The 12,089-nt window shown below is 41.7% G+C and overlaps 1 protein-coding gene across 1 annotated transcript in view; it reads left to right on the forward strand.

The window, feature by feature from the left end:
- The window catches only part of CARD11 (caspase recruitment domain family member 11), a 249,849-nt gene that overhangs the window by 125,957 nt on the left and 111,803 nt on the right, over positions 1-12,089 (forward strand). The window contains exons 5-7 of the mRNA XM_082261196.1: positions 4,094-4,273; positions 7,901-8,053; positions 11,142-11,267. Coding sequence (XP_082117322.1) covers positions 4,094-4,273; positions 7,901-8,053; positions 11,142-11,267 — 459 coding nt within the window. The remainder of the gene's footprint in view (positions 1-4,093; positions 4,274-7,900; positions 8,054-11,141; positions 11,268-12,089) is intronic.

Raw genomic sequence — 12,089 nt, forward strand, 5'->3', positions numbered from 1 at the left:
AAAAGGCCTGAAGCCAATTGTTAAAATTCTTAGCAACTGGCCTTCTCCTATCCTCTTCACCCTTATCCTCCCTCTTATCAGCCCTGAACAGGAATTCCTTAGAAGAGGGGAGCAACGATAAAATATCAATGAACTCCCCCTTCCAAATCCTCTCCCTCACTGCTGATGTGAGGTGGAAACCTAACGGAGACACTTCACAAGAAATCACCTCCTTAGCACATGTTTCTGGAACGTTACCTGCATTACTATCTAGAACAGGAACATTAATTACAGAATTCACATTTGCAATGCTATCTACATTTTGGCCACAAGATGGCGCCCATACATCTGCTACTGTTCTATCTTGACTAACTTGTCTATTACTAATTACATCCACTTCCCTAGCTAACCTCCCTACCACTTCAACTAAATTAGACAGGATAGCCATGCTATTCGACTCACCCTGTCTCACATCTCTCGGTTCGTTGGACGGTCCTGCTACTCCGATGACTGGGATGGCCCGACTCTCCTCACGGAAGTCTTCTGCCGCTGCTCCTTCTTCTTGACGGTACCCCGGACGACTTGCTGCACCCTCCGACGCTGCTGGAGACTTCCTCCTCTGCTCCGACCTCCTCCCTCGGTCTTCACCGCCGTTCCTGTCGCCCGCCGAGCTCCTGGACTCCGTGCTCTTGCGCGCCGGTGCGCGACCTCTGCCCCCTGCTGATCCCGACCTCCTCGGTGACGGAGAATGACGCCGGACCGGCATCCTCTTCCTCTTCCCTCTTCCGCCGGAGATGACGCTGTCACTCTCAGCATGACCCGGCTCCACTTCCCGCTGCTCCGACCTTCCTTCAACCACCGCTGCTCCGGTAAGAACAGAGGGGGGGGGGTTCACATCCTCAGCCATTGCAGTTTCGGCCACCGCTCCTTGACCAGAAACCTTGGGAATATTCAGGCAAGTGCGGATCCACTCTTCAGCCCTGGCTTCTCCTGCCCTCTCCAGTAACTGCCTCACAAGGCTCATTATCTTCCTGAGGGTACTATTCCTTTCCCACGGCAGAATACAGGGAACCTCTTCTGCTGCTGCTCCTGAGGTGAATGAGCCCCTCACAGCTGGGCTCCCTTATTTATAACCTAAATTCCCGCCTAACATCTCCTCACAAAGCTAACCAATCACCTGCTACTACCTTCCACTCACCTCAGGTAGCTCATCCCGCCCTTTCTTCCCTGAGGAGAAAAACCGGGAAAAAACCACACAGCTAATTCTGACTAGATAATACCATAACATGCCACTTCTCCCATGTGGAAAAGGGGGCATATAAAATGCTTGCCCTTTTCCATTCATTCTAACTCATTGCAAATCCTTCTGCTCCAATTAAAACGATTCATTATATAACCTAGGTATTAGAGGTGTTTTACACAGTATGCTGCATTCATGTGACAATTACATTTCCTAGTTACTTATAATCTCTTGGTTTGTATTATTTGCTTCTATTTTAGTTGGAGTATATTTTTTTTGTATGACTCACTGGTAGTGCTGGGCGAATGGTTCGGCCCAAGCATTAGTTCAGGCCGAACATTGGCTGATCACCCTGTTCAGGGAACACCTGAATTTGCAGGGCATTCGGCAGGTGTTCGCAAAGCTTTACCCAATCAGGGCGCAGTAAAAGCTGGTTGTTAAGGAGCGGTGCCGGAAAGTGGGCCGTGGCTTTCTTAACAAACGCTGAGTCATCAACTGTCAATGGTGCTGACAGCTGATTTAAAAAAAAAAACATTTGTCAGATCTGGTATGGATTTTAAGGGGAACTTCATGCTAACCCCATAGCACCCACGCTGACCCCAAACCACCCCTGGCACTATATATAAAGGAATTATTCATTTTTATTGTTTCACTTTAAGCATCAATAAAATCACTGCTCCTGTTAAAACTATTGTTTTTAAAAAAATGTGTATTGATACACGTCCCCCAGGGCATTACCTGGACCCCCATACCCCTTTTATGGGCAATTACTTGCATATAAGCCTTCAAAATATGCACTTTTGATTTCCCATGTTCGGCTCCCATAGACTTCACTGGAGTTCGTGGCATAACTTTTCCCCTGTTCGGGAGTTTGGGGGAGGGGGGGGGGTGTTCAGGCCAACTTGATTTTCCTGGAATCTCTGCTGTCCCTCAGAAAAATGTATTTCTATAGCTCTGTGTATTTACAGTAATTGCTTTATGATTGTTTTATTTAATTGAGACCAGTAAATGTTGAGAGAGAACTGGTTGAGTTTGAAAAAAAAAAAAAAAAAAACAGGTATATGGTTCCTGGAGTAATTTTAAAACAACAAGAAACAATTGGAGTTAAGTTCTTTCAGTTTGTAACATTTATAAGTTTTTTTTCCAAACTTTTCCACAAGTATACAGAAAAATGAAAGTGGTTTTATTTAAAGTCCCAAAATTCCCCCCTTTTTGTATATTTCCACAAGTATGATGCATGAATATTGCAGATTACCACAGCTACTGCTGTAGAAATTATCATAAGGATCCTGCTTTCACTTTTGACCCTGTAATTACTGTTTGAGATCTTTAACCACTTACCTCTGGAAGGTTTTACCCCCTTCATGACCAGGCCCTTTTTTGCTACTTGGCACTCAGCTATTTTACCTGCCAGTAGCGCGGTCATGCAACACTGAGCGCAAAAAAACAATGTATATCATTTTAACACAAACAGAGCTTTCTTTTGGTGATATTTGGTCACCACTGAGTATTTTATTTTTTATTTTCTGTTATAAATATGTCCAATTTAAAAAATCAAATTTCTTCATACATTTAGGGCAAATGTATTCTGCTACATGTCTTTAATTAAAAAAAAATCCCAATAAGTGTCTACTAATTGGTTTTCGTGAAAGTTATAGTGTCTACAAACTAAAGTATGTATAATGGAATTTACACAGCTATAGACACTATACTAGTAATGGTGGTGATTAGTGACTTATACTGAGACTGTGATAGTGTGGCGGGCTATCTGGTGCTAACAGACCCTTGCTGGGAGGTACACTGACTAACTGAGACTGACGTCATTAGTGACACTAATACAGTGATCAGATATAATACTGTGCACTGACATTGTACTAATAACATTGGCTGTAAAGGGGGTAACATCTAGGGCCAATCAAAGTGTTAACTGTGTGCCTAACAATGTGTAATGTGTGCTGCATTTACTTACAGATCTAGCTATTTAAGACATGGTCAGATTACTGCTCTGTGTATAGAGTCCTTTGCAGTGGTGGCTGGTGCATTAGGGGTGCAGGGGCGCCGCCCCCACATCCATGCGTCCGGCCCTCTAATCTACATGCAGGGAGCCGGATGCATGGAGTTCAATGGGGCTTTTTTTTTTTATCATGTGATTAGAGACAGAGGCTCTAATAGCCTAAAAAAAAGGGGAGGGCTCGAGGCACAGAGCACTGCGCCCTGAGCCCACCCAGTTGTGTGACAATAGCGAATGAATATTCGTTATTGTCACACAGATCCTCCTCCTGGCCAATCAGGAAGCAGGTCCTGAGACCCGTTTCCCGACTGACTGAAAGGAGAAGCCATGCAATTGGGCATGGAGGAGGAGGAAGGAGACGCAGAAGAATGAGGGTAAAGAAGACAAAGCCGCTGCCACCGTTTGCTGCTGCACATGTCCAGATTTCCAGGCAGGGTGAGTGAGCCGGGGGGGGGGGTGGTCCTGCTGTGGTCCTGGGGGGGTGTATGGTGTGCGGCCTGGTGTGGTCCGGGGGGGTATGGTACGATCCTTCTGCCGCCGCCCCCCAGCCCATGGAGCACCAGCCGCTACTGGTCCTGTGTGTTTGAAAACACAGGACACTGATCAGCAGGTCCACAGCCAAAGTCATTGGTAAGGACCTGTGTACAAAATCGCACTGTAGCCAGTGACAGTGCAGGTTAGCAGGGGGCTTGGGAGTCTCCTGTACAGCACCAACCAATACACAGATAGTTTGTTGATTGCAGGTTCCAGGATGGTTTTATAAATAGACGTACATGCACAAATGTTGCACTTTGTTTTGCTTAAAATGTAAACTATCTTCAGTCACAGAATTTTCTAAAACTCATTTCTTTGAATAAATGCAGATTGATCGCCTGAAACACCATTTAAATAAAGTGGAAGAAGAGTGTAAACTGGAAAGAAACCAGTCCCTCAAATTAAAAAATGATATTGAAAATCGCCCAAAGAGGGAACAGATGATGGAACTTGAGCATGAAAATGAAATGCTAAAAATAAAGATACAAGACTTTCAATCAATGATTCAGGTAAATTCATCTCCCCCTACAATTGCCATAGTTAAGTGTCTGCTTGGGGAAACATTGCCTCCTTTTTGAAACATGTGAAATGTGTACTTAAAGTAGAACTTTGGCCTACCAAAGCACTTAAATATAATTGCATCTTTGTTCACAGTTTTTCATAGTCCCCCTACAAAGTCCCACCAAAATTTTGTCTGCTTTGCTGCTTACTGTGATGGTGTAACAGCAATGCTGCACTGCTCCTGAGTTCGAAGCAGAGTGGCTACTCTCATGACAGCTGGTCCTGCTTGTATAACAGCGGGGTGAAAAAAAGGTTGCAGAGGGTGTGGCTATTAGCATTGTTGTTGCTGATTCACAAGCTCTTTACCTTGCGGCTTGTGCATCACACAGTAACTGGATTTAATACTTGTTTAGACTGTAATACAGAAGCCTTTAAATGTACTTTATTCTCTTCAGAGGAATACAAAGAAACCATTATGTTTCTAAAAGGTTGCCGCTTCTGATTTGGCTAGTAATGTGGATCATTCCTTGGGTTTGTCTAAACAAGTGTTTGTAACTATTGATATATGGAGCAGCAGTTATGTCCCGGGAAACGGGAAACTTCATCATTGTAATTTAGCAGCAATAATATTCAGCAGGAACTGGTGGCCAATATTCAGCTTAAGAATGGCACTCCTACAAAGTTTTCACCAAGCTTCTTTTCACAGGAGCTCTTCCTGAACTCAGCAGAAACAAGGTCAATGGCACACACTTGCTACCCTTTTCTTTTTGTTTTAAAGTGGGTAATGTACGAAGGAACAACAGGGTTTTCATACAACAGTGCTGTTGTGCAAATTGCTGCATACTGCTTTAACTCAGGTCATCATAGTTGTCTAATAATCCACCAATTTGTAGTACCTCCTGAAAATGCCTCCTTAATGTTGTTGGGAAAATGCACAATCATAAATCATGCTGGATTTGCTCTAACACACCCGCCATATACCCCTGTGTGGGGTGGGTGTTTCTGGCACAAACTTCTGAGTGATACCGGCGGGTACTTTGGAACATACCGGTACTGGGAGCCTTAATAGGAACCATAGAGGGGACACCTTACATTAGGACCATCCAGGTTTCCAATAGGACGTTCCCATCTGACGCAAGTGGATATCGCTGGGCTGCTGGATTTGCTCTAACACACCCGCCATATACCCCTGTGTGGGGTGGGTTTTTCTGGTAAATGGGCTCTCTTACCAGAAAGGATCACCCAGCACCTCATCACTTACCACGGAGTCACCCCTCTTTTTGAAGCATTCACCAGAGTGTTGTCACTTATACTGGATTGGGGGTCACATACCTGCTTGTGGTCACTGCATGTGACATATAGACTGTTTTATTCTATTTGGACTTTTTTTGCGGTGTATACCGAATACTGTTTATCATTGGCACCTTATACCCTGATAGCATATTACAGAATCTAACTGTTTATATAATATTATTGCACTTTTTCTGTGGTGTAGATTGAATACCGTTCACTGTTGGCACTTTATATCACCTTGATACTATATTACATAGCCAATTGTTTTTTATGACACTATTGCACCTTCCTCACTAGCACTTTAATTTTTACTGAGTGTCAAACGTTGCTCATAGCCATTTATCACCATTTATATTTATGCACCAGTCACTTTATAATAGCACTCTATATATTGCACAGTGATATTTATATTATTTATTGTTATTTATAATATTTACATAGGACGGTTGTTATTATTGTCACTTCATATTTATGAGCAAATATTTACACATCTTTTACCAGCATTAATACTCTTGTTTTAATAATAGGCAGTGCCACCATCCCTACCTTTTTTACAATCATAAATCTGCATTTTCTTTAAATAATTATTAAATTCAAACCTAAGGATAATGCAAATGAATTAATTAATTCCACAAAATGTCTTAGCACTGAGTAAGCCTTGGTATCTACAGTATAAAAGTGCACGTGCTTTTACATGCAGTAGTAGTTCATAAAGCTTGTGTTTAGTAGACGTATTAAAAACTTTTCCCAATAAAAATATACAGTATTCAGAAATGATCTTCTTAATCCCCAATGTTTCCTGCTGCATGTTTTCAGTCTATGACCATCTCCTATAGCACACCTGCCACCTCTGACCATCCAATTGTAGCACTTAACCTTACAGTATTCGCTTGGTATGACAGGTTCTTTGCTCTCTGCCATGACTCTGTAAACCCCTTTACCCCCACTGACTCACCTGGATATATAGTAGTATGCTGCAAGGACCTATATTAGCTCAGGTATTAGAATGCTACCCACAACTACTGACATATAGAAAATAAACGGGAGACTAAAAAGTAAGTATATCGTCAAAAGGGTAACATAAATGGCACTACGCCCGCATCAATGAACAGGTAAAGAACCCGGTAAATTGCAGTAAAGTATCTTTCATGAACACTAGTCTAGGATACAGCAGTTAACCTAGACTACGACAATACTAAACCAAGTTATGGTTAACCTGGTAAACATAGAACTGAAAAAGAACATCATACGCAGTGAAAGTATAAATGGCAATGAATAATTTCACAATGACTTTCTGCAACAGCTGATCAAGAAAAGTATCCCAGAGTGCACACTGTGTATATACCCTTGTACATGGGCATGTGTAGACTTTCCTAGGCGGGGTGCCCCTGAGTAATGTCAGTATAGTACTTGGTGCCTAATTTGCAGAATTTAAGCCATTTATTCCTGGGGCCCATCTCTAAGGTGGTGCACCTATAACCATTTCTTTAAGACTGCATGCAGTGAGTTACTTTTGTGCTGTTAGGAAAAAAAAGGGCAGTCTCCAGTTGTATAGTATCCCTATGAGTAAGAACTCAAGCATTGCTGAATCCACTCACCTGTCTTAGTAGGTTATCTCCAGGTTTAGGCCCTGCTTTCTGGTCCTCAGCAACTCTGTCTGTGGCAGGTACGGACAGATCTGCATCTTTCTGGTCTCCAGCAGCAAGAAACTCTCACGGCTCAGTCCTTGACACTCCAGCCCTCACATCGCTCTCTCCTGCTGCAGACACACAGAGTAACAGATCCACACCCTCTGGCTACCCGCACTGTCTTCCCCAGACCTCTGATCAATTGGAAAATCTCAGCGTCCCCTCCTCTTCTGTGTGCAGGGATCTCTGGGTGTTAAAGTCCAAGCTTCATCCACAGTACAGTGCAGCATTCCTACACAGAACTAAAGTCCCATGATCCTCCTCTGTGCAATGTCACCCAGTCTCATTTTCACAGGCTCACCGCTGCTGCCAGGAGGAAGGGAGGCAAGCCGGGAATCACATAAACACAGTCCACTCTGCCACTGCTCAGAGTGGCAATAACATAATAATATAAGTTATATTAGAACAATTTAGTATAGCATGCCATCTGAGTGAAGGTAAGCATTTTCCAAATGTTCCTGTTTATCAATAGAGGAATAATCACATTAAATCTGCTTTTGCAATACATCTCACCTAAGGCTTAGTTGTTGACGCTGTCTAAATAACTTTGAAATACTCTACTTCTAATATTTTATATATATTTAGTGGCCTACATAGTCCCGCTTTCTTTTTTCTGTTTTGGTTTTTGAACATAATATTTTATATACTCTTAAGGGCGGAAGTCCCAGTTTGCCAGATTCTGACAAAGCTATAGTTGATATTCTTGAACATGATCGTAAGGAAGCTCTGGAAGATCGCCATGAATTAGTGAACAGGATATTTAATCTTCAAGAAGAAATACGTCAAGCTGAAGATTTGAGGGACAAGGTAAGAGAAAATTGCTTTGACATCAGAGGAATATATAGCTTAAAGGCATATTATCAATAAAAAAAAACACACATACTATAATGAAAATCCATACTCTGATAAAACTACTTTGCTTAGTAATATCTGTAGGCTTTTTGATGTAAATTATGTATGTGTGTTTATTGATTTTTTTTTTTTTATGATCAAAAGACTACTCAGCGTTTAGCTTTTCTGTTTTCTTTGGGACAGTTCCAGTTTTGTTGGCTTGCTGGAAAACAGCTTAAGGGAAAGCATAGTTCAGTGATGGTGAGCCTTGGTACCCCAGATGTTTTAGAACTACATTTCCCATGGTGCTCAACTACACTGCAGAGTGCATGAGCATCATGGGAAATGTAGTTCCAATAGTTTTTGAGTTATTATTGCAGCATTTACTGTAATTTTTAAAAGATTTTTCTATTTTTGCAAACTTGTTCTTTTAAATGTTTTATTATATAAAATGTAGTGATTTGTAATATAGCAATGAGAAGGGGGCTCTCAAATTGCTTAGTGCAATCACATCTGTCTCCACTAACAACAGTCAACATATTTGTCACACAGTGAGATTTTTTTAGTCAGCCCACTGATAGGCATGCATTGTAAGAATCAGTAAAGCACAACCAGGAAGCAGATCCTGCATATCTATTGAATAAATATGGATCCTTTTTGTGCTTATATAATTACAATTTTACATATGAAGAGGATTTGTAAACTATTAACATATGCTGATAATATTATTTGCAGCATGATAATCATTTTTACATATTTATCTGGAAAAAAAAAGACTCATACCTATACCCATAGACGTATATTGCAAAAGCCTGTTCCAGCTGTGTTTGGTCATTATGGCCATTATGGTCTATGATCTCATGCCTGATCTCAAACCAGCTGGTATCAGAAATATTTAGCAATCAGGCAGTTTAGATTAGTCTTGATTGCTATTTTTTGATGTTCAAATTATAAACCAGTCTCTGCAGGCTTTCCTACACTGCCATTGGTTCCTTCCCTCCACTTCACATAGAATAAACTTGTCAGCCCGACTCTGTGAAACATATTGCAGTTCACTTCATGGACTTACATGCACATCAACTACCTGCTAAAGTCTGTAGCCAGTACTAAAATAAAGCAGGTCATGCAAAGCTTGAATTTTGGCAATATCCTGCTAAATTAGCTAAAGTTCGACCTATAGGTGGCCTTATCAGAGCCACTTGGCTCTGCAAAAGTCCACTGGAAAATTGAAGGAAATGGGTGAAAATCGTCAGCTGAACCAATCATATACAGTCACCGTTCAGGTATTCAAGCAGTCGTAGATGTCCTGGCTGATTGAATACAATAGCCAACAGTACAGATTCCTCCATCTATGCCATTTAGTGTGGATGAAGAAATCCACCCATATATGGATAGCAAAAGTCTACACCATACTGTTTACTTATGCAAACTAGTAAACTGTCTGTAGATGGTAGTATATCCCTGTGACAAATATTTGGGAGATAACTACTTGCCCTCCAATGACTACAATGAGCACCAGAACCTGCTGAGAGCAGCACAAATGCAGTACTTTCGATCTTTTACTGTTCTCCATAACAGTGGAAAGGCACAGGACCCACTCAAAGGGAGATTTTCCAGCACATTGGAACTTACACATACCATAGCATGAAAGGCACAAAATACCACATATACTTTGTATGCGAACCATTTACTTTTATCAATGAAGCAACCCTTTCCTTATAAAATCTGTACAAAAATTGCTGTAAAATATGACCTATTCATTTTACAAAACATTCACTGGTGCATAGGCAATGAACAAAAGCTCCTGCCTGTCCACCAAGGCCCAATTATTCTCCTGCTGGGTGCATTATTTGCTTTTCACACAACACAGAGAAGGTGAAACCAACCTGTCAATTATAGCACACCCATCAAAGACACCTCTGCCCTCCTGTGACAGGCACATGTCACACGTGTCTGTAGGCAGCAAGAACTTGTCAGCATTTAGGGGAAGTGCTTATAGACTAACATGAAAGCTTAGCTCTTGACTTTTGACAAAAAATAGAAAAAAATTAATATCAGTGCTTGGAAAGCAATGGTGAATTGTGGAGTTCTACTGACACTGGATAGAGCTGATGTAAGTTGTAGTCCTTCAGATTCTGAAGAGCACTAATGGGACCTGCAGTCAAGGTTGGACTAGTCTCGTGGAGGAGCAAAAAACGTGGCTATTTTGTTGAGCTGCGCACCTCTATGTGTAGGTGCCCTTTTATAACCATCTCCTGCCCAGGCATTGGCCTCTTTACCTTAGTAGATTTAGGTAAAATTCAAACTTCCTACCAGATCGGGTCTCTCCTAGGGAGTAAGGGCAATTATTACTTTGCTTTTTATCTCCAAGCCATGTGACATATCATGTGACCACATAACATGAAATGACAAAGAAAAAGAGATAATTTTCCAACACTTGTGCAGATTCCTTATTTATTAGAAGGTTTGCTCCGAACTGTGACAAAATAAATGGCACAAAAACTTGGGGGCTCTTACAAATTGGCCTATATACTGTTTCTAATTCCTCAAGAAAGTGGCAAAATGTCTAGAATAAGACATTTCCTCTTTTTTTTTTGCTACGCACAAAAAACAAAAAAAAAATTAAAAAAGGGTCGCTATCAACCTAAAACCATTTCAGCTGACATATCTGCATTTCTACTGATTGTTTACAGTGGGAGAGTCAATTTCCCAGTGCGATTTGCATGACTTTGCTTCCTGTTTGACAGCCAGGTCTTTGGGAGAGCTGACAGAATGAGAGTCTCATGCTCCCGCTGTGCCCCACTCTCCTGCCTTTGCCAGGCCCTGGTCATATCTCTCTCTAAAAAAAAGTTTATTCACAGGTTTTTGTTCTATAAAAGTAATTTTCTAGCACCTGAAAACTTTGCAAATTGACTACAATAAATAGGCCTTTTACAGTAAGTGTGTACAATAGTAGACCTACAATCGCAGATGACCCTGATGCAGGGATGATTTTTAATGTTCTGCTTGCTATTTTCTGTGTTAACTGTACCAAAATCAGTTGCTTGTTAACATATTTTTACAGTACCTGGAAGAGAAAGAAGACTTGGAGCTCAAGTGTTCTACACTTGCCAAAGATTGCGAGATGTATAAGCACCGCATGAATACCGTAATGGTGCAGCTAGAGGAAGTAGAGAAAGAGCGAGATCAGGTATTTTGTCAGTGTTCTTAAAATGACTAATGAAATAATGGAATTCAGTGTTATGTTGTTTCTTGAATACCCATGGACATGACCATCAATGCCACCATGCCATCGATAGATAGTGGATTAAGAGTGACACTGAAGTTGTCTTTTTACTATTAATATCAATATATTCCTAGTGTATCAGGCACGGGAAAGTGACTAGTGTACTCAATGCAGTCAAGTACATGAACCCTTAGTCTATACCAGTGTTTCTCAACCTTTTTTTAGTTGTGGCACCCTTATCAATTCTGCACAATCTCAAGGCACCCCATTCTAAAATGTAAAAAAACCCCCTAAACTAATAGTTTTACATACGACAGCAACATCCATACACATGGGCCATCCAGCATTAGAAGTAATTTATTCCTCCACTATTGCAAACTGGTATGGACTAGTATTCTAGTGTTTCTCTTCTCCCTCAGTTTCTCTTCTTCTATTTGCTAATGTGACCCCTAGTGCTGATGGAGAAGGGATGAGGAGGAGTAAATAAGGATGCTGTGCAAGCACCCGTCATTCTCCTTATCCAGTCACTGGTTGTCAGGGGCTTGACCCGCACAGTGCCCAGGGTTGTCAGGGTGTCAGAGGCTTGACCCACACAGCGCCCAGGGTTGTCAGGTTGCCAGTGACTTGACCAGCACAGTGCCCAGGGTTGTCAGGGTGTCAGAGGCTTGACCCACACAGTGCCCAGGGTTGTCAGGTTGCCAGTGGCTTGACCAGCACAGTGCCCAGGGTTGTCAGGTTGCCAGTGGCTTGACCAGCACAGTGCCCAGGGTGGTCAGGGTATCAGTG

This window comes from Pelophylax lessonae (genome assembly GCF_965119305.1).
Source record: "Pelophylax lessonae genome assembly, chromosome: 6".
Lineage (NCBI taxonomy): Eukaryota > Metazoa > Chordata > Amphibia > Anura > Ranidae > Pelophylax > Pelophylax lessonae.